The sequence below is a fragment of the Centropristis striata genome, chromosome 14 (assembly GCF_030273125.1).
Source record: "Centropristis striata isolate RG_2023a ecotype Rhode Island chromosome 14, C.striata_1.0, whole genome shotgun sequence".
In the NCBI taxonomy this organism is placed as follows: domain Eukaryota; kingdom Metazoa; phylum Chordata; class Actinopteri; order Perciformes; family Serranidae; genus Centropristis; species Centropristis striata.
This window is the reverse complement of record NC_081530.1, coordinates 28,849,830-28,874,038: the sequence shown is the minus strand read 5'-3', so window position 1 is coordinate 28,874,038 and position 24,209 is coordinate 28,849,830. Positions and strand designations below refer to the sequence as shown.

At 41.9% G+C, this 24,209-nt stretch overlaps 1 protein-coding gene across 1 annotated transcript in view; it reads right to left on the bottom strand.

Moving 5' to 3' along the window:
- The window catches only part of gabbr2 (gamma-aminobutyric acid (GABA) B receptor, 2), a 200,836-nt gene that overhangs the window by 40,317 nt on the left and 136,310 nt on the right, over window positions 1-24,209 (bottom strand). Inside the window, exons 12-13 of the mRNA XM_059349280.1 lie at window positions 23,335-23,442; window positions 18,101-18,223 (exon numbers count right to left, since the gene is read on the bottom strand). Coding sequence (XP_059205263.1) covers window positions 18,101-18,223; window positions 23,335-23,442 — 231 coding nt within the window. The remainder of the gene's footprint in view (window positions 1-18,100; window positions 18,224-23,334; window positions 23,443-24,209) is intronic.

The window sequence follows — 24,209 nt, the reverse complement described above, 5'->3', positions numbered from 1 at the left end:
TGAGTATGAAATATCATATATATAAATAAAATATGTGCTGATGTCAGATTGAACACAATATTGCTGTTTCACACCTTCTTTGCACTCAGTCACACAACACTATCTATATGCTACAGTTGCATTACACACGAGGTGCTGCAACTGAGCGACACTGTTTTTGCCTCGTTGCATCAGATTACATCACAGCAATGGACACGGATACTGGTGTGTTAGCATGGAGAACAGACCCATCCATTAGGATCACAGAGATACAAGTAAGTACGGGCCAGCAAAATGAAAGACAGGTGGAAAGATGCACAACAACAACAACACACACATACACACACACACACCCTGATTTGGTGAAGGGCAGCAAGGCAGTCGATGGCGCACAGTGTGTCAGTCAGGTTAATTACTGGACAGATGGCTGTCAGTGACGTTGGGTGGGTGTGGATGTGGGTGGCATGCCTGAAAGATAACGACACCTTGTCTGTAAACATACATAAGTAATGCATTTATAGGCGAGTGATAAGCAAATGTGCACGCACCCTTACATCGGCAAGCCAACTGGCAATCAGCAGATTGTGCTTCCAGCATGCAAGGATCTCTTCTCTGCTATCTAATCATCTCCCAGCTATTTTCCCTTCTCTCTCTCTCTCTGCCATCACCTCTTCTTGCTCTTTCTCTCTTCCTCTTTGCTCCTAACACCTCTTCTGCGTCGCTGCTCTCTCACTCGCTCAGAGTGACACATCTCACCATTCAAATCTCACGCAGAGAGCGCCTGCCTCGCTGCAGCTGATAATGTGCAATGCGCCACAGAGAAGCAATCAGACAATTTAACACAGAAATAAACAAGCGGTTCACACATGACAGGTAATTCATCATTAATGACTGTAATTTTCAGCCGTCATTTCTAGTTCTAGGTGCTTTATAGTTAACGTGCCGTCAACATGCTACACGTTTTATGCTATTGTGACAAGCATACCGAGCCCAGTCGCCAGAATAAATATTGGGATTGTACATTTCTGCAAACCACACATACATTGATTGACATATATGGTACCCTTTCCCATCTGTATGATGTGCACCAAGCTTCAATCTCAATTGAATACTCAGAGGAAGTGCTTTAGAAGTGAGGTGACGTAGCGTAACGAGCGTCACATTCCACAGATTAGAAAGCCGGGGGAGCTGGGTGGGTCAAACACCAAACTTTTCCCCAGGAAACAGTTTGTGGGTGCAGTTTGCTCCCCATTCATCTCCCATGTGAATGTTAAAGTGAAAGTTAAGTTACATGACAAATGCACTTATTTGAACCCAAATAGAGTTGGGGGGGGGGGGGTTCCGCAACCCAACCATGTTGTTTTGTTGCCTAAATCTAACCAAGTAGTTTTTGTTTGACTTCACAATGCTAACCATGTGTTTAAAAATTCCCAGTTGGTCAAAACGTGATGCCAAAATGTCCCGTTGGTGTGTTACAAGTAGGCAATGAGAACAGGTCGTAGCGGTTCAGAAACATTGAGATTCAGGAGTTGAGCTAACAGTAAAAAAAAAAAAAGCATTCAGGGTCAATTTATGGCATTATGCAATGTTAAATAAAGCAGTGATGGCTAAGATGGTACACTTGTTTTTGTTTGACTAGAGATTATGCTAACAAAGATCATTTGATCTGTGATGAGTAGCTTTGGCAACAACTTTCATGCTAATGTTGCAAGATGCTAAAAGCGCCCGACCTCAATGAGGACACTATCACATCCCTGATGCCATTGCTATTTTAAACTTCAGAGGTTTCATGCCATGTAGCACTGCAAGAGGCAATAGCTAAGATAAGTGGATGGGGTATAGTTCAAGTAGCACCATATGGTTTACATCCTCCCCCTCCCGTGATGCACTTTCTGGGAGTATTGATCCAGGACATTCATAATCTCCCACTGCTCTTTGTGTTTCCGGAGGTTTGCGGATGGCAGAGGTGGCTGCAGACACCAGGGGGGACAGGGAGAGGGAGGGAGGGGGAATTAGAGAGCTGAAACCAGGCCCAAGGACAGCTTGTTGTGCTCACTGGGTTGTAAAGAGGATCGCAAATATGGGACATTTATTGGTACATTAGAAAATGATAACTATCAGTTGCAATACAATGATGTTGGCTTCAGAGTTCCTGGCAGTAAAGGCTTATTAAAAGAAGGCAGACTGTGAAATATCTCTCTTAGCTTTGCCAGGCTCAGACTATAGGTTTTAATGAGATTCCTTAAAATTAAGATATGAATGCCTTAACACAGTAACCCGTGAATGCCATATATCAGATTAACTCTTCATTGGAAGCATTTTCTCTCCTGATTGCTTTGTTCCAATCACCTCCACCACCCTTTCCTTTTCATTTAAAGAGCATTATTAATAATGCCTGGAGCAACATTTATGCTTTAACTGCCAAGCTGACAGCAATAAGTGTGCGGGCTTGGCTCTAAAAAGATGCATGCTAAGATCAAAGTAGGCGGAAAATTCACAAGGGTCAAATCCAATCTCACCGTGCTTCACTCACAATGCACAAAAAGAGCTGCTTCGGGCTCTTTGAAGAGTCAACTTTGGAAATGACAGGACACAAAATCACAGGTTGGAAGAGGAGGAACAGAGAGTTTAAAGAGAGGTGAAATGCACAAGTACCCAAACACCCAATACATCACTCTGATGGGTCAGAACATATCTGTCACAACATCACATCACAGACAGATGACAGACCAGCAGATTATTTACTACATATATCCAATGACAGCTGACTGAGTGAAATTGCAAACCTGCAAAGGGAAACTATCACTCTGGAGGACTGAGTTACACAAGCTAGGCATTTCCCAATGGACTGATGAAAAAAAAAAGTGACAGGATTGCCACCTCCAGTGACTGTTGGAATTAAAATTGGGTACTGTACTGTATAAAAGCAGTGGACATAGTCACCCAATGTTACCCTTTTTTTTTTTTAGAAGCCTTGAGTTTGGGATTCTAGCTGTATTCCTCTTTTTTTTTTTTTTGGGATGAGAGGATGAAGCTGGGGATAAAGTTGCTAAGTTGTAAGACTAGCCCTAGCTAGCTAGCTTGTTTAGCAAGCTGCATCCGCTATTCAAATGAACGGCCTACTCCTTAGAGCATCAGTTTGTAACTTTTTGTTCCTTGGAGGCCCCCCACTTGTGCCTAAGACAAGACAACGTGACATGACTGACATCACTAAGTTGGTCACAGAGATTCAGAGGTCACGCGTGGACTGCAAAATGTAGCTATGAAGTATGTTTCAAAGTGTATTTATACATACTTTTGATTTTTATATTGTATGTGTTATTATGACTTTTTATTTATTTAACATACACAAATATTATTTTGACAACCTCATAAGTTGGGAACCCCCGCCTTGGAGTGTCTTTTAGTACAACTGAACACTGAACTAGACAATTTCAGGCCACCAAAATGTGAAAAAAAATTCATGACTGAACCTGAAAACACACAGTGAAACTGTTTATGTTATTTTATGGGACCATAATTTACAAAATGAACATCATGCTGTACTAAAGAAGACTCGGAAACAGGCAAGACTATAAATTCATAGGAAATGTCTCCTGAGATAATAAATCAAGTTGGGTCATTTTCTCATGGACTTCTGAACAACATGACTTCTTTTTCCAACCAGTGGAGTCGCCCCCTGCTGGTCATTAGAAACAATACAGATTCAAGGCATTTTATTCTCTGGCTTCACTTCAGACCCAGAGGAAATAAATATCTGCAATAAATGGGGTAAATGGGGGTGCACTATAGCGCTTTTATCACACTACGCTTATTCACACACACATTCATACTGGTGGCCGAGGAATTCATTCTCACACCGATGAACGCAGCATCGGGAGCGATTATTGGGGTTCAGTATCTTGCTCAAGGATACTTCAACATGTAGGCTGCCATGGTCGGGGATCGAACCACCAACCTTCCGGTTACTGGACGAACCAACCAGTTCTACCAACTAAGCCACAGCCGCTGACAACATCAGCATAATCAAACCAGGTTATACTTCTCAGTTGCATACACATGTTCCCATATTTCAACACCAAAGCACCAACACACAACAACAGTCTGCATCATTGAAGTCCAAAGAGTTTGGGGTGGGGAACGAGACTGGCGAATTGCCAGCTTGTTGCGGCGGCATTGGGTTTAATTATCTGACCTTCCCGCCGACTGGCTCACAGGCTCCCTGCCGATGGCAAGTGCTAATCAATGTCACCCTCGGCAGTGTGATGATAAGTAGCCATGACACCCCTTATTCTCCCCTCTCTCCCTTGCTCTCACTCTGTCTCTCATCACATATATTCAACTTCAGCTCCCCTAACGTCTCTATGTTAGTAGTTTTAGCTGGTGTGCTGGCAGCTCCGTCCTTTTTTGGCTCCTCTCTCCTCCCCTCTCTCTTTTTAGCCTCTTCCTCCCTATCACATGCTTCTTTTTTCCCTGCCCTTTCTTCACCTTTCTTCTTGCTTTTCTTCCACTCTCCTCTCGTCTCTCTGTCTCCCTCGAGTCTCCTTGAGTCCCCTATCACTCTTTCCCTGTCCTCCTATCTTCAGCCCCCTATACTGTTAGTGTAAAGTCTGCAGTGTGCCCAAGGCTCAAGGTCTTGTGTAAAAGAACTCTTCCACTTAGCTGAATGTATTTGTATTCCTGGGCTCATAGTGCTGAGGCAGCGCCGGTGCTTTGTTCAAGCAGTGGCGAAGTGCTCTCATCTCCCCATCAGTGTGCGACCTTGGTGGTCTCCTATACCTGACTCCTAGGAGCACTGTATGTGGGTTTAGTGTGTTTACATCTGTGTGTATGTGTGAAACGTTGTGGTGTCAGTGATTAACCTTTGTCTAATTGACCCCCTCCACTCACACAGTGTCATTGTGGCATTAGAGTCTCTCAGTGGTGCCTCCTTGTCCTTGAGGTGAACACAGCTCTGCAGAGGCTGTGCAGCATCGATGCAGCGTGAGTGCATGCAACAGCTTGTGGGTTCACACGAAAAGTAATTAGGAATGAAAGCGAAAAAATAATCACCAGTGGATCTTGCAATAACACAGTTCTCATATCACACAGCTGCTAATTTATTCATGAATCCGTCACTGTGGTTTGCCGTTTAAAGCGTATTCTAGCTGAATTACATTACATTCACAACAACACTGGGCTCATTCATGGTGTGTTAAAAAAATCCTGTTGAAAATAATCATTAGCTACGTGAAATGACAACAGTTGGGTGTGATATCGCTGAGCTACTCATGGTGTTTGGGAATAATGTGCTGATTGAGCGGCAAGCACATTCTCAGCAGCGTAATAGGACCGAAAGTTCTATTTCTTACAGTTATAAACACAAATTTGTGCCAAGTCAGTCAGCACTAAAGTCAGTCAAGGGACCACAACGATTGGGGCTCCTGGATGTTGCAAAAAAAAAAAAAAAAAAAAGCAATTCTCCACCTGGTTCAATCCCTGGCAGCAGTTGCTTTCAGCTTGGCCAAGTGCTGTGTGGCATGCCAGCAAAGGTCATATAGTATCCTTGGCACAGCACAAGTGACAGCTATTGGTTGGTCTTTCTATCCTGTCTCATGCTGTCAGCACGATGAGTAGTGATTAACAGCAATAAAGACTGTGGTAGGTGGTCATTCCAAATTGGAAGAGAAAGGGAAAACACACATTAATTATGTAAGTAAACCCTGCTTTGTTAAGGTACAAAATGTAATTATGTAGCTACTCTAATAAACTAACTAAAATGTCATTTGTACTTAAACAAAGTGCTTTGACATTTTTTGGGGGGGTATTGGCTACCTACTCATGCATCAGGAACTCTTTTTTATCAACCACTAATCCAATTAATATTGCATTTATTTTAAGGTGTGTTACAATCAATCAAGAAATACCCATCCATATTTAAATGTGCCAATGATAATGGGGGTAAATTAATTTGTTTGAAAAAAGGGAAATGTAATGTTCATTTATAGTTGAATGAAACTTGTTCTTTCTTTCTTTCTTTCTTTCTTTCTTTCTATCTGTCCCTCTTTCTTTCTTTTTCTTTCAATGTGGGCTCTTTTTGGTCGATAAAAGCTGGAAGATACCCTCCAGTGTTCCAGTACTATCTGTATGCAGATTAAAGAAATACTCTAATCAGGGTCTCTGTTAGAGAAAATTGGTGCCGGTCCACATGTCCAGACACACGGCAGATTTCAATGTCTCGTACGAATGGGAGAAATTGCGGTCAAATATTATCTGTGGTTATTGGGCTTAAAAGCAGAAGATAGCCAGGCTATATGAAACATTACATCATCATGACGTGAAGATTTAAGATATTTTGATCAAATGAAATCGATAATAAAGACTTTTAACTAAACTAACAAAAACTCAAAAAAACTAACAAAAAATAATAAGGAATTACTTATATAATACGTTATGACCGAAGAGATTTACGTATGTTGAACTTTTTCCAGTCAAAAAACAGCAATGACCAGATAATGTAAACCCAGACTGTAATACAGGATGTTTAAGAAAAGGTTAAATGGAAAAATAAGCTCCAACTTTACGGTTGTTCAGGGAAAAGCACCTGGCGCGGATATGTCGATTAGGTATTTGGTTGGGTTAAGGTTCGAAGTCAAAGGTTGCTGACACAAACTTTCTTATCCAGACGAACAGCTTTCTTAACGACAGCAAGGTTAATGATGGTCAAACGAATGGAGGGGCTGAACAATTGTGAGAAACATTTGTGTCTAAGTGCACCTCATCATCACCTCGCTGCCTCTGGGACCACCATCATCATCATCATTATCATCATCACATACAGATTCATCGCCATCATCAAGAGCTGCATCACCATCCCGAGTCTCTAACTAATCATGTCTGTGCCCGTGGCCAGATGAGATAGAGCTGCCTTCCCTAAACTGTGTGAGTGTGTGTGTGTGTGTGTGTGTGTGTGTGTGTGTGTGTGTGTGTGTGTGTGTGTGTGTGCGTTGTGTGTCAGCTGCTGAGCCATAATGGAATCCTCAGGGCTGTGGATGAGCAGAGGAGGAGGAACATTGATGGATGTGTCTGGTCACTGATGGAGGGTGTCTCTGGTATGAAAGAGAGACAGAGGGAGGATGGAAGATGGTAAGAGAGGAGCAGGCCAAATGAATGGAAGGAGGAAATGTGAGAGGAGGCAGAGGAGAGAGGGAAACAGAGAGCTAGACTGCATTATATTATTTTAAAAGAAAGGAGGGGAAGCTGGTTAGCATGGCAAAGTGTATGTGTTTGAGTGAGATTTCCTGCAATTATATGTCAATATTGAACAGTCGAATAGCAAACAGAAACAGCACACGTTCCCCTGTGTGTGAGTGTGTGTATGTATGTGCATACACACACTCACATAAACATACAGCACAATATCCAGTGTCCACTTACACTGGATAAAGCCTTAGCTGCAACTGCGGGAACTCTTGACACCACTTTTCATTTGGAAGACTTCTAATTGGTCAATTGCATACCCCTCATGCTCAATCAGCTGTTGCCTAGCAACTGCAGTCCGGGGGAGCAGTAGGAGAGGAGCAGGGAGAAAAAAAGAGGGCTGGGCAAAAAGTGAAGAGGAGAGCAAAAGAGAGGTACGGGTGACGGTGGAGGTCGGGGGTAATTTAGTGTGTTCGAGAGAAAGACAGAAAGAAAGATATACACAGAGGTGAAAGGAGAAACGGAGGGAGAGAGAAATCACATGGTACATACAGATGGAGAGAAAGTAAAAGGAGGCAACTATTGCCACCCAATTCCATTTGACAGATTCACTTGAACAGGCTCAGTCATGCACAACCACATGTCCAATTTACCAGCTAGAGTGTCAACAAACACTGCACCTCTGAAGCAGTCCTTAGAGTGCTTTCCTGCATGATTCACTGATAATGCTGTCAGCTTACACATACCCTACACTGTTGTCCCTCACAAGAAAATACCAGTGCACTGCCAAAAGCATGGCAAAACACACTGAGTAAATATTCTCCACAAAAGTGATGAAATCCCGTGTAAACTGAAACCTGTGTTGACTTGGCTAGATATCCAGGTTCCCCTCATCTTTTCCCTCCCAAAATAGACGGAGGCATACGTCTAGACAGTAAGTAAAACAAAAACACAACAAACACCAAAATGCTTTCAAACCTTTGCACATCTTTATGCTGTTGAGGTTGTTGAACATTTGCAGAGGTAGAATCACTGACTGAAAGATAAGTGCAACTAAATCAAACTTTAAATATAGAAACACTGGAGGCGGGACTGATGTTGATCCCAACTTCTATTGGGGTGATTTACATTAAAGATGCCTCCAACAGGGGCGTCCCGGTGGCACACCTGGTACAGCACGTACCATAGAGGCATTGTCCTTGTGAGCGGGTTTGAGTCCGAGTCGGAGCCCTTTCCCGCATGTCTTCCCCTCTGTCTCTCACTATCATTAAAGCCTTGAAAATGGCCAAAAAAATATAAAAAAAAAAAAAAAAAAAAGATTCATCCAACAATCGAAATCACCAGCAAATTAATTTAGTACTTTCTTCCACATAATGTGGGAAAGTGGCCCTCTGCACATTTCTGTAAAACCCACGCTCACACCTACCATTTGTCCCCTTGGTGTGCTTTGTTTGGGTGGGTGTGAACACTGTAATCTCACTAAGGTGCAGAAAAACAACTGCCCTAAGACCCTAGAGAGGAGTTGGCCTCGGTTCAAAATGAACTCTGGAGTGGTTTGTTTGTTGCAACATGATCTGACCTTGACTTGACCCAACTACCATCTGTATTCTGCACGTTTGAGCTAAATGTTCCTGTAGCCAGGTGTGCTTTGCAATCTAGGATGTGGCAGAACAAGCGAACGGGAGCAGTTTGCTTAGTAGTAGCAGCAGCTGGCCGGAGAATTGCAATGTTTCTCTCACAGAAATATGCACAAGTCCAGAACACAAGACCTTTCTCCTGTATTTACTGAATGTTCTCAAATGGTTTGCATTTTGGTTTCGGTTGATTTTTTCTCCGTGTGAAAAGAAGCCAAAGCGAGGGGAAAGCGCTCCAAGTTTACAAGCTTTCTTTACAAGAAAATTATTTTGACTCGCCTCGTTAGAGGTCTCATTCTCATCCCATCTGGCATTGAATTCTGTCTTACTCAGTTGTTATATAGCTGGAGCTCTTCACTGCACAAATAATGCTGCTACTGAATTTAAAATGAACTCGGTTCTTATGTGTACCATAATTCAGAATGTTCAAGAAGATGTCGATAGCAACAAAGTAAACATAAAAACATATCCAGCTTCTATTTTCATCACTTCACAATGCAGCAGTCTTTATGTAGGTTGAGGTTTTTGTCCTTTCAGGTGGAGTAAAGTCGTGACTCTTTATGCTGGCTGGAACATGTAGAAACGGGCAAGACTATAAACAGAAGCGGGTATCCCCCATGGTAAAGCCTGTGACACACTTGCTTAGACTACCTTGGAGGACTTCAAAATAAAAGACCAGCATCAGAGGCATCATGCTGCTCTGTACTCACCACTAAGGTAAAGTAGAACCCTGCACAATATGTACCCAGTTTCAGCCACAATATGAGCAGGAATAGCAATGAAGAAATATGACTGAAAAAGAGTCTGATATCTCTAATTTGAAGTTGTATTATTGAGGTGGTAATTTGGTGTCATATCAGCAAGATGATCAAACAACTGAGGCTTGTAGATTAGCAGAGGTTAACAATGCACTTCCCTACAGTACAGCCACATGTCTTACATGCACCACAACACTCGAATTTGATGCAATCTAATAATGCGACACACACAGTAACAATAGCCTACTATAACCGTAACAATGCATAACCATACTTTTCAGATTGACAAGCTCGCAGAGACTCACGCAGCCACACAAATCACAAAGAATGTGCAAGCTCTATGTTCCCTTCCCTTTTGTTCTCTCTCTCCCTTCCCTCTTTCCTCCAGAGGTGGTCGATGAGAAAAGGCCTAGGTGGGTGGTGGTTATCCCTTAATGACCCAGTTTACTTTGAAAGGGCATTGATCTCAGCCAGTACTTTACTCAATGCTAACAAAAGAAGCCTCAAAGCTCATCTTAGCACAATCTTAGCACTGTTGGTGCTGCATGGATAATGCTTGCAGACGTCATTGTTCTTCATTCTACAACATAAATTCTTCATGACTCTCAGTTCTTGTCATATCACATCTTTGTCTCTGTCATTGGGAATATGATTATTCCTGGATAAATCTCCGTAATTCCGCCCAGACCTTCAGACATTTTAGAGACTAGGGGTGAATTGAATTTTTATGTTTTTCCCCCATAGAATACCTTCTATATTATATTTCCTATAGAGTATAATTTTGAGGATGAAGAGCTGACTGGATTAAATGAAATGTTTACAGGACTATCCTTTCCACCTGCTCTTGCAGAGCAGGCTGATGGTGAAACAAGAGCATCATGTCCTTCAAATGGCATTCACACAATCAACAGTTTACTGAGACTGCAGTGGAGGACCTGTGTGAGAGTGCAGAAGGAGGGGGAGCAACAATGCTGTGGGCAGGTGTTTGTGTGTGTGTGTGTGTGCGCGCGCGTGCGTGCGCGTGTGCGCGTGTGTGTGTGTAATGCTGCAGTCAAATCACATAGACTCCACATTACTGGGGACCATTTCAAAAGCATACCAAACATGTTGACATTTTTTTCATTTATTGTTCCTACCTTATTTTATTTTGGTATAGCATCAAAATCAAGTTGCATTGCTTTAAACCTTATATACTGCACCTTTTCTGCTTCAGTCTATATATTTGAAAGTACAGGGTGCACATTCGAATGCATGAATACAGATCGGGTTGTTAGTTGTGTTATCATGCATAGTAATCTAAAGTCTTATCCACATGTACATGGGTATTTTTTTAAATGGCTTTTTCTATGCATGTTGGCCTTTTGTAAAACTCCTTCTAGAGAGAATATTTTCAAAAACTCTGTTTTCAGCATTGATGTGTGTAGACTGCAGGGAAAATAGAGTTTTGAGCTCGTAGAGATAGAGTGGCTGCCGTTATGTCCTCTGTGAGGTGTCACCAATGAGGTGACATTTTGTGCAATGGCGGACGTGGCCAAAATAGTGTTGCAAAAACAGCACTTTTTACATGTTTACACATAAATGTAGAGTTAATTTTCTTATATTAAGAAACAAAGTCATCAGATTGTGCAGTAGAGGTCACCTCTGCATAATCAGACAGCAGACCCAGCCATTAATAATTTGTTGCCTGTTGGTTGCGTGGACTAGAAATCTAGTCATGCATTGTTTGTAAAGTTGCAGAAAGTTCTTTGATATGATGATATGATGTGGATCTGTAGATGCATACTGCCTGGCTGACCTTGACTCACATTGAATCCCAGTGGAGGACACTTGTCCTCAGCCACACTTGTCATCAGTCTGGCTAGAGTAACTTTGCTGGCAAAGTTTCACTCACTTTTCCCACACATGACACTTTCCCCAACTCACCCTCCCTACAACGAACCCTGGCTGAAACTGGAGACACGGCTGGGTTTTTTTTTTATCCCTCCCTTTGAAGAGAAGACATGGAATTGCAAAATTGATAGAACAGGAGATGGTGAATTGAGAGAGAAAGGATAGCGTAAGGAAAAGAAATGGTAGGAAAGGGTGAAGAGATAGAGAGAGAAAGGGAGAAGGTGAGTTGGGGAGAAATGAAGCAAAAAGAAAAGTGAACGTTTCAGGTCAGCCTGAGTCTTGTCCACCGGTACTGCTGTCACAAGCTTGTTTTCGATTTTCTCAGCTTTTTCAGCACACTCCCATGGGGTATGAGCTGGCCAAATGAGGAGAAAGCAGGAGAGGGATAGAGCGAAATGGGAGCAGGAGGTATGGAATAAGAAGGGGTGTGCAAATAGAAAAGAGGCTGGTAACACAATTCTGATGGAGAATCGTCATACAGAGGGACAACAAGAATGAAATGAATAGATTACAAAGGGGGAGAGCATGAGAGAGTGACAGTTCAAAAGTAAGCAGAAAGAAAACAAAATAAATAAAAGAGAGGGGATTGGATGTGAGAAAATGTAATACCTAGGGGAGCAGCAGAGAGTGAGTTAGCTGGTCTGTGAAAGGACTCTGCGAAAAGTCACCATCAGAAGTGAGAGGTAGGAAAAGATGGGTGAAGGACAGATTTACCTATATTTAAGATAAAATAGAAGTATTCCAATATCCATGTATTGAGTTAATACTTCTGCTCTTATCTCGCTTGTGTTTTCAGTCTATAGCTGAATAGCAATTAATATACACAGTATGATTGATTATGCTGTATTTGCACCTCACTATGCAGAGTATGCAGAGTAGGGATGCACTAATCCGACTTTTTCAGTGTTGAGGAGGATAGCTGAACTTTGGTACCCATCCAATTTTTCACTTAAACATTGCTTTCTTAAACAAAATGTAACAAAAACACACATCATGTATTTGCTGACTTGTCGTTTATTATTAAATATAAATTGTATAATATTCAGTATTGGCCAGATATCCCATCCAGTATTGATATATCCTAATGCAGTCTGTATGCTATTCAAATGATACAACAATGCATATTGAGATATCGATGTAATACAAAGTGTCCAGCAGCACCACCACAAAAGTCAACACAGACCTGACAGCACTATCATGAATATTGATTTATAAAAGGTGGAGTCGGGTTGTAATTACAAGAAGAACAGTCAATAGCAGATGTCTCCTGTCAACTTGGTTTGAGATAATTATCAATAGAAAATACAACAGATGCAAAAACTGGCCCTCTCATCTTCAGCCTACAGCATACAGCATATCTGTTGTCTAAAATTATTTTTCTCTCTTTTCAGGAATTGTGTTAATAACAATGTGTTTTCCTCATCCTACGAAAACAGTGTATGTAAATATTATGAGAACAGATGGTGTTTCGCAGCCTATCAGCAAGAGAAACAGCGATGTAATCTAAGCATGGCCACATAGTTTTTTCAAGCAAGAAATGTCATATCTGAGGCCATCATTTCACCATCATCTCATCACCTCATTAAGAGGAATGTTTCCACATTTAATGCTTGTAGTGAGTCATACGTTGGCTTGCTCCTGCAGCGATGTGATGTGGGAACAGATGCGTGCATTCTTAAAGCAATGGGATAAAACTCCCCCTCTTCCTCCCTCTCTTTCTCTCTCTCTCCTTGCCTTACTGTGTACAGGTGGGGGCGGCGGAGGCAGGGAAGCAGAGGGAAATCACTGTGTGAGCGCTTGGAAACTTCTGCATGGAAATATGCATGCGTGAGTGTGTATGCACCTTTTCTGCTCCGGTCAGTCAATGTTAATCAATCCAGTGCATGTATTTTTACATAGATGTTTAAAATCTTCTCTGCATGTGTTGCATTCTGAAGTGGGTGCCCTATCCCGCTATTTTTGTCTCATGGATCAACATTGCGGCTCTCCGCGTTATGGATGTCAGAAACCATGGCCGTTGCCATGGTGATGCCACACTGCAATATAAGCCCGCCCGCCCGCCTGCCGATGCTTGCAGCAGCTTCCAAGCTGGGAAAAACGACAGAGGAGTAGGGGGGGGGGGAACGAGAGAACATACTAGTGTAGAGGGGTCTGCGGCAGGATCCACCAGAATGCTAATCATCCTTTCTCAACGGTTTGTCCTTCATTATGCAGGAGACAATGCCGAGGACAACAAAAGGAGGGCGTTAATTTGTACATAAACACAGGCATGCGTACAAAATTATATCCATGCATGAGTGGGCACATAATCTCCACATGTACCAGACTGAAACATGCATACAAGGTCATATGCATGAACACACACACACACACACACACACACACACACACAAAGAGCAACAAACACAGAAATGAGCAATCAATACACATGCTTCAGTACATGTGTGTGCATTGACACTGCAACATGTGTCGGTACTGAGAGACTTAGTCTGATGGCAACCAGCAGTCTGCCCTGCTGCTGAAACACTCACGCCATTAACAAATGCTCAATTATTAACGAGCCACAAAATGGGTCTAATTGCTCGCTGCAGCCCAACGTCTCCATCAGCATCCTCAGGATGTTCCAGGATCAGCCGGAGTTATTCCTGCTCAGTAAGCTCTCTGGGATATAAAAGACAAAGATATGCAGAATATTCCCTTCGCTGTTAGGATTTGGGGTCGGACTAGTGCAAAGAATCAAGGAGGAACCGCAGTTGCAATTACCATCTTGGCCAAGATGCCTTTAATCTTATCATCATTTTTTTTTATTGAATTCAGCATATAAGCTTGTGTTTTATGTACAGTATGTATTGAAGTGCAGATCAAAGGCCAGGGTTGGTTGAAAGAGGTTGGAGACAATGTCAAGGTCACAAGTCGTTTCTGGTGGAGGCGTATCATCAGCATACTGTAATTAAAATTAGACACTGGGGTCACTCTCCTCTCATTTTAAAGTCTCAAAGACTTAACTCCCTTCATGATCTCTGGCCCTTCTTTACTTTTATTTGGGAGGGTATTAAATCAGTCATGTTTTATGAAGCATTCCACAAGGATCTATTGTCAGCCTCTTCACAGTTTCATCTCCTTGCTAATGCTAATAAAGGATGCAAAGGGGGATGCCCTAGTTTTGCTAATGGTAGCTCATTAAGCTTAGCTTGCTGGATTCAGAGCAGTGGGTTCACCCCCGGTTATGCATGAGTATTGACTTTATACATGTATCCACTGGGTAAATATTTGCTATAAAGCACGAACAAGATAATTTTACCCAAAATGTACCCACTTACAATATTTTGATGTACCCATATCTGTGATCACCACAGGAAATAGATACATCTGCATGGAGGAGTACCACTTAAGTATACTAAAGTAAGTATCTCTCCCTAATTCACACTTGCATTGATGATGGTGGCTGAGTGTCTTGGCACTGTATGTGTATCTGAGGTACTCCAGTACCTCTCCTGTAAACAATGTGTGAGTACCCTTGTTGGTCCTGAATCAAGAAGGAAAACCCTCTTGTGTGATGGTTCAAACAACAGATGTAGTGGACTAGTAAGCACCATGACAGTTCAATAACACCATGTTGTCATACTGCATACTCTGGGGTGCAGCAGCAGGTAGTTACAGCGCTGTGAACCTAAGGTCACTGTTATTCCCAATGCTCCACAGTGGGGAAGGGAAATGCAAGGGGGGAGGAGAGGAGATTCTGACTAAGACGGAGAGAGATGGAAAGAAAAAAAACGGAAACAGACAGAGGGAAGTCACAGGGGAGGGGTGGCCTAGCATGATGTGAGAACTCACAGAAAACTGGGTAACTAATGGTCCTTCTCCTTGCACCAATTACTGCTAGTCAGTCAGAGCTAGTCTCACTGGCTTCTGAGCTCTAAGGAGACCTTCCACCATGGTCCCATTCCTCATGCACTCATCCAATCCTCCATTCCAAGTGAGACCGAAAATAAGAGTGTAAAGAAACAAAAGGGTTTGTGGTGGCATGTTCCTACAGGTAGCAAAAGACAAACTAATAAATGATCCAGTAATCCAGTTTGACTAATATGCTGTGTCAGGGTTGTGTTATGAGATGCGTCGATAATGTCAAACCATGAACATTGTGTTTGTCTATAATCTATTTTCATTTTTCCCTGGCCCCTCTCTCCTCCTTTCCCCTTTCCTGGGTATTTGGGTTGCCATCTGGTTTCCGGTCCCACCTGACAAGCCTGGAAGCCCAGAGGAGCTCCAGGCTGCCTCTCCCACAGCTGGGCCCCAAGGGTCCACTGCTGCTGGTGCTGGAAATCTGGCAGCCCGGGCAGGCATGTGGAGCCTCAGCCTCAGCCCAGGCATGCAGATCCACGACCCCAGGGGGGATGCAGACTCCTACACTGAGTGGTTAATATATTCACAACTCTCCCCTGGCCGGGGGCTTAGAGTCTGAGAATACTCCACGAGGACCCGACTGCATACACTGACAACATTCACAAATGAATATGTTAAGCAAGGCTTTGCTACACCCTTTAGGCAGGCTTAAATATATAAGTGGCTATCATCACAAAGGAAATACGGCTTTGTCTAGAGTTGTACAAATGTGCTAAGTATACCTTCAGAGTATGCCATAAGGAGCACGAGAATGTAAATAAGCCTGGCAAGATATCATTCATCTCTATGCTGTTTTTTTTCTTCTGAGATGTCCCACAGGAATCTTTTCATCAAGGACTAAGACAGAAAAAAATAACCTCAAGAAAGCTGACCTGCTCATAGTACTCTTAGATAAGCGCTATTTATCACTTCACAGAGTTTCCATTTAATTGAAGACATGAAAAAGTCAAAACTGGGTGCCAGACGGTGTCAGCCACCCTTCCTTCCCCCGCAGGACCTTGGAAACATTCAAACAAACAACATGAAAATCCATTCAATGCGATCAAAAGAAGCCTCAATAAAAACCCAACATTAGACTCTGCCTCTCACTGCAGTGACCTTCTGATAACCTCTGTTTAGTCGAAGGGTCAGAGAGGAGCCAACCGATGCCTTCGATTTCTGAGGACTTTGGTGTCTTGGGAGCCAGTTAACAGTCTCGTGGCCTACATATAGGGGACTTGAAAGACAACTCATTAAGGGAAAATCTCCTTTGACAGTATCCATAGTGTGTGGTCTTCAAAGACAGATGATTTAAATCTCAGCTTTAGTGGAATAATTGCTCCTGCTTGTCAGTTGTTAGCTGCAACAGTAAACATAATCTCTCCTGTTCCATCGAGTTGCTTGTCAGCCCATGAAGGGAATTTTATATAGCAAAGTAAAATGGATTTTTCAATAATACTATTCACCCTGTGACATGGACATATCCAATAAACAGGTAAGAAAGCAAAACCAAGCGTGACATCAGATAACACATTATTATCATTCTTCTCTTGAAGTTTTCTTGTCCCGAAAGCGTTTTTTGTTTTACATTGTGGCTGACACAGATTGATACATTCAGATTTATCTTGTCACAGCTGCAGTGCAGTATGTATAGGCTTACCCATTTGTGTCTAAGGCTCTATTAATACCTTTATATGGGTATATGTATTCCATTTTAATATAATAATGTTTTTTTTGTGATCTTGAGGTTCTGTGAACAGCTAAGTTTCACAGAAACAGATATAGTCCACAGCCCAATTGTACAGTATCCCTCACTAAACCAGCTCTATAACTAATTTTGCCATTACACTGCACAGCTGCCCTTGGCCTAATGCAAGCCTATCTTTTTTTTCTTGTAACAATTTAATAGATTGAGGAACAAATGAGTTCTGCAGCCTCCTATGCTTAACCAGTGGAACACTGAACCATCTATTTAACAGCATGAGCTGATCATCTAAAAAACAAAACAACTCAAAGCTATTTAAATACATGCAGCACAAAATCTTCCTGACTCAAACATTTAACCTGCCGTCTCAGTGTTAAGCTGTAGAGAACGACAGATGTACCAAACAGTAAAGCCATACTGCATAATATTTTATACTACAGAAATATGGAAAACAAAACACCATCTGCCACTTTAAGCAAAGTGATGAAATAAATATGTGATTGTGCCTTTTTTTTCTAATTCATGGTCTGCATTCCCTTAAACCACGGACAGTAATGGGCTAATATGTCATGCAGAAAACGCACTTTACACACCATCAACCCCTAATGCCAAAGCCACAGTATGCTCAGTTTAGTCGATTGGACCAATCCTGTAACGATCTTAGAGAATCTGAGCCTACTCTAACCAATCGCATCGAAGCAGAGTTCATTTATACTCTCTACCACGCCACCTCTCCAGCAAGGAGAGAGGGATGCCAAGTGCCTCTTTTCCAACAGGCCTTGCCAAAGTCTCACATCCAAGTTGGCAAATGTCCGGCCATGGGATGAGCGCAGGAGGCAGCGATGGCTCACATCCTGACCCAAAAATAACAAGCACAACAAAGATGCTTGCGATACAGCCCAAGGCGGACATTTTGTTCGTCTAAACTCCAAATACACAGGCATTTTTAGCAAGAATCTATGCCACTGGGATTCTCCCAGCTGGGGCAAATCATATAACATCAACATAAACAAAATCACCATCAAGCGCAAGTTGAGACGAGATGTGAAGAAAACATCAAAATGCACACTGACCTCCAAGCTGTACTCTTCCACGGTCCTCTTAAGTGGGTCGACAATCTGCCAGCAAATGAGGATGCATAAGTCGATTAGCAGCATCCCGCCAACGATGATCAACAACTTCTGGTCCTTTATGATCTGGAAAGGGAAAACAAGATGAGATGCTTGTATTAGCCCAATGGCACACACCTGCTAGTGTTATGTAACTGTGTGTGTGTCTACAGAGTCATTTTAAACAACATTTCTTATTGACCACTGTAATTATGTGATTCTCAGCCCATCTCAGGACCCGGAGCCCTGCTGGTTTCATTCTAACATCTAATCAGAGCCTGATTACAATGCATTTAGCTGCAATTAACCACCTACTAGGATAGGAAACCAGACAAACTGGAAGTCCAAAGTACCAAGACCTGGCCGCAACTTTAAACTCACACTCTATTGCACTGTGGTATGTGCAGTTTATTTAGCAGATGGCACGCTAGTGGCCCAGGACTGAGAAACAATGGTGGACTTTCAGTCTGTCAATACTACACCACCACGTCAAACCGTGATTTTTGTTACATGTGGCCAGAGAATGTGTAAAAGATCCACCAAACAAGATCCAACGCTGTTGACCACTAAAGAACCCTCTTTTGTACTATGAACTTTAGAGGGATGAAAGCCATGACCTGTTTGTGATCTTTATTTATAATAGCGTTTGACTGTCTGGAACGGTAGATCAAAGGAAAGGTCAGGGAACACAGGCTGGGCTGTGTTTGGAGAGTATCACATAGCCCAGATGCAGCACAGTGGTCTCACACAGCTCTCCATCCGGCAGTGGGCTCAGGATGAGATGCATGAGGGTGGTGTTTTTTGATCTGGCGTCTTTTGATGGTGCTGGCATTGAACGAATATAGGGAAAGCAAGACAAGGGACATTTCTTGTGGGAATACTTGCAATGCTTCCAAGCAGTTTAGTGGAAGATAGAAGCAGAGCCGGAGAAATGGCTGCGTCAAAGCTAATGAAAAAACATTTGACAGCAAAATCGATGACGGTGAAAAACACCTGCATATTTCTGGTAAAATCCGACTGATAAAACTAATTTTCTTTTATTCTCATAAGTAAATAGCTGTAACAAAGACATTCAAGAAGTGTTATATTTTGGGGATTTTATAAAAAAAGCCCTACACTACCATCTGCTCTACTGTGATACATTACTCTGCCAACTAAGTCTGCTAGACAAACTATGTAATGACTCTAAACTACCTGAAGTGTGATGTACTGTTTTCTTTCCCGCAGTGATACTGGCACGCTGACACCTCAGGTGTGTTCTAGTGTTTTTGTTTCTTTTCATGACTTTGATTCAGAAAAAGACCAAATGATTGAAAATGTTGACTGTGCACACATTTCCCTATTCACCAGAATTAATCCAGTGAGATGTTGTACAAAGCTCTGAATAAATGAAGTACATCTTGGGATATGAGTACTGTTTTCAAGGTCAATAAGTATCTCTCAGATTCAAATACATTGAAAAAATGAATTGGTCTTGAAATAAAATAGAAAAAGAGTCAATACAAGTCATCTTATGTGTAGTGCAAATCAAGGCCAGGCACTAGCCACGTCTGCTGTGATACTGTGGCGTAATTTGAGTTTTAATTCTGTAGCCTAAGCTAACAGTTGCTCATTATGTTATTTTCAGACAACTTCAACTGATGCGATCGAGTATATACAACCACTATGTGTGTGCAGGCCTGCCCACAGAAATTGTTGGGCCCCTGAAAAGGTCAAATTAATGGGCCCTCGCCAAATCTGCTTTACTCATATCAATGCATGTGCACGCTCTTTCTGTCCTAGTAAACACCTGGCATAGCAAGGACGTTGACTCCAACATTAGTTAAGAGTTCATTGAGTTCAGTATATTTCTTCTTCTTTGCAATAGCTGTGCACAAACGAAAAGAAAGAAAACAAAACGTATCAGTTTCAGAAGAAGGGTATTCATCATGAAACATTATGCTACATTTAACTAAACTAACAATTAATACAATGTTTATTTTCTTGCAATTTTAATTCATTCAGTAATGGTGAACATTTTGGTGCCAAAAACAATTTGGTTATTACTAGGGCTGGGCGATACATCAATATAAAATATATTTTGATATATTTTTAAATGTTATATGGAATTAGACCATATCGCATATATCGATAAGCTTTACATTTTTTCTCTTTCTTTATATATAAATGCTGCCCTTATGCGGCCTATTTAATTTCATAGGCTACTTTTATTTAAGATTTTTTTTATATAAATGTGCACATTGTGGAGCTTTGATTAGTAAAAAAGCTACTCCTGTTGTACAGTAATTATGTTCACTTTAGTAAAAAGTTTCAATAAAATGACGTTATATTTGGCCTTGACTTTGACTGAACATTTGCTCTCACTTTGCGACAAAAATATCGGGATATATAGCGTATATCGATATTCAGCTTAAATAAACGGGATATGACTTGTGGTCCATATCGCCCAGCTCTAGTTAATACTGCTTATATTTAGGAGGAAATGGTTATTGCTGGCCTCCCTGCTCCCCCCCTGGGCCCCAGAAAGCTTTCCCCTCCCTCCCCCCTCATTACGGCCCTGTATGTGTGTGTGTATGTTGGAAGGCATGCGGTTAAGTGTAATGAGCTAATGGGTACTGTGTGTTTGTTTAGCTTTGCCCAGTGTGTGTGTACACGCACTACTTCCATCAATATGTCACTAAGGAGTACTCAGTAAATTACCAAGATAGACAAAGCTGCTGCAGGGACCTGGGGGTAAAGGGTTGTGTGCATATTTATCTGTGTCTGTTCTGTGTGTTTGTGTGTATTTGAAGAAGGAGGACATTGATTGACAGCACCCCCCATCCACACTGTCTCTGGCACTGAGCTCTTTAAGAAGTGAAGGAGTGCCAACCGTAGCTCGCTGAGTGGAACCCTTATCGAACACACCCCTGATTTACAATCTGTGCTCTCCCGGTGCACGGGGGAGAGAAGGGTGGAGGGAGGGCTGGGGGGAGGAGTGAGGGATGGAGTTCCAGCCCCAACTGTTTGAAGCAAAGATGGCTAACACTTGTGCTTGTCCCTCCCCTGACAGCGGTTGACAGAGATTTCAGGGCACCAACAGCAACCATCACTCTACTGAAGCCAAAGCACCTGCACTCAATCAGCGTGGAGGAAGTGTGATGTGTGTCCTGTAAACACGCCAGGGCCAAGGGAGATACATCTTCAGGGTTAAGGGCTGAAATATGCAGTGGGGGTAAATACTGCTTCTGGAGAAAAATTGGTTTTGTCTCTGTTGACCCTTTATCAGGCAAAGAACCGTATTTGGTAACTTCAGCTGATATCGAAAATAAAAAATAAAAATATTTTGAGAAAAAAGTTGCAAATTTACTAGATTAAAGTGGCAAATCAAGAAAAAAAAGTCCCAGATTTAAGAGATTTAAAGTAGCAAATCTGCATGTAAAAAAGTCACAGATTTATGAGAAAGAAGTGGGAAAAAAGCAACTTTTCTCGCAGATTCACCACTTTAAATCTCTTAAATCTGCGACTTTTTTTCTTGTAGATTTGCCACTTTAATCTAGTAAATTCACAACTTTTTTCTTGACCCTTTTTTGATATCCACTGAAGTTACCAAATATAGTTCTTCGCCTGATAAAGGGTTAAAGGAACAGGTTGGAGAGGGGGATTTAGCAGGGATACTTGGGCATAAAGGGTTATGGCAAGGCTGCTGAGCTTGGAGAGGCAAAACTGTTTTCTAAACTCTCAATCAGACAATAAATAAAAAGCAAAAGGCTGGAGAAACTCTTGGTGGTTATGGTAAAGTAGAGCTTGGTCCTGTCTCCTTGTCCTCTCACCTGCAATCTGGATTATTTTCTCTTCATCTATCCTGTGCCCTCTTTCTCCAGATTTTCTTTTCACACTGTCCAATCTACTTTCTTTGCCATTTGTGCCACGTTGTTTGTCTTGTCCCTTGTTTTGCCCTGCTTTGCCTTCTTCCATCTGTCTCTCCACCCTCCCTTCTGCCACTACTTCCCTACATCTCTCCAACCTCTCCGTCTCTTTGATCCATCCCTCTTTCCTCCCTCTCTCTCTCTCTCTCTCTCTCTCTCTCTCTCTCTCTCTCTCTCTCTGGCAGGCCACCCACACTTCCTCCAATATGCAAGAGGGTGAGAAAGGGAGAGAGAGTGGGAGAGAGACAAAGAGAGGGGGAGAGCGAGATCTATAAATACAAAAAGGCCAAGCACAGTTACAACACTCTGTGAGCTCGGCACTTTATATAACTAGGCCAGTGAAACAGTGTTTCACATGTTTAAAAAGGCATTTGTATTTCTTAATCTTTAAAAAAGATTCTAAAATCAGGTTTCAGGAGCTGCCAGTCTTTCAGTGTTTGTTAAAAAACATGAGTGGGAATACAAGCACCCACACACAAGCACTGGGCTTTCAAAAGGCACGTGAAGCTTCCTAGATAAGACTGTCGGGTCTACATGTTTCAATGGAGAGGCTTGTCATTATATGAACTAGAAATTATCCTGTCCAACAGATGGGCATGGTGTGATAAAAATGTCAAAACCAGATTTAACCAGATGGGATCATATGTAGATATAATGGTGTTTCACAAGGACAGGGAAAAAATAATTAATGAAAATGAATGAAAAGACATACAAACTAGTCACCTTTGTGCCATATGTGTCATAAATTGAACATTTTTTTGAAACAGCATTATTCTCTGTGATACCAAGGGGTATTTATTGGCTCAAGCTCCAGTCGACAGTGATAAAAACAAGAAACCCAGGTGGACAAGCTATTTATTGCACATTTTTCAGTGCAATGCTATCACTTTATGCAAATTCCATCTGTTTCCATCCAAGCAGCGCTCAAACATCTCTACAAATAAGTAGACACAGAATTTCAAATAAAGACTTAATTATAATTAAATAGTGTAAAAAGAAGTACACGCTGTAATATTTTTACTGCCTCCATGCTGCTTTCTTCTGTTTACTAACCCTGTTTTCTAGACAAGAAAAAAAGGCAAAAAAACAAAAACAAACAACAGAAAGTCACGATCGTCTACTAGTAATGAAATGAGTCTGTTGCCAACTTTAAGTGGGGTTTCCTGCTTGAAAAACCCTGCATATACATGCTAATTTAGGTGGAAAATTGGTATAGGTAAAAGGGAATTTCTACTATAAATAGTAGCCGTATAAATAAACTTCATAAAAAATATATATATTTTTCAATACCTTCTTCTTCATCTTGACATTCTTGAAGATGGCGTGCACTCTCCAGGTCTTGGCAAACATGGCGCCAAAAGCAGTTGTGTATCCAACAATGAGGATCCATGTCCGAACCTATCAGAACAACAGGAACACACATAATTGTGTCGTGTCTTTAACTGGTGATCAAAGCTTAAAACAACACCTGATCTGACAGGTATTTGCATTTTTCTCAAGAAGTTCATTCAAAATAGCATTGTAAAGCGTTCTAAAAATAAGAAGCTGTCAGATTTATTTTTCTTCTCCTCGTGTGGAGCTCTGGGAGAACGTCCTGGACCACGGAAGCTGTCACACTCCTGAGAGTATTTCTTCTTAATGAGGAACAAAACGTAGACCTTTTACTGCTTTGGCACAAAGGACGCTGCTGACTGCTGAGTGTTTTAAAAGCTTACAATCTGAATAAAGACTATGAACTTTTAAAATAGCTACAGAGTGTTTCTGTATACAATATGTGTTTGACTGCTGCCTGTGATTCACATGTTTATTTTTCTATGTATATCTGTGTGTGAGCCCCTTCTGCACCACACACACTGTAAACCCTCCACACATTAACACCTGGCTCTCTTCACCTGCCATCCTCCACCGTATCTAGAGAGCAATAAAGCCAGGCAGGGGCAGAGCGGTGGGTAAAGAAGACAGCAAAAAACAATTACACCATCTATTCTCAAGGAGACCAGCATATATTGATTGGTGGTGAATGGATCAACCTCTGTGGTCCTTTGCTGTAGAACCCCCGTCTGAAGTGACACTCTCTGTTTTGGCTCTGCAGCACAGCTTCAGCCAGGTGGTGGCAGCCCGAGACGTGCCCTGCCTAACATTACTCTGGTGTGTCAGAGTGTGTG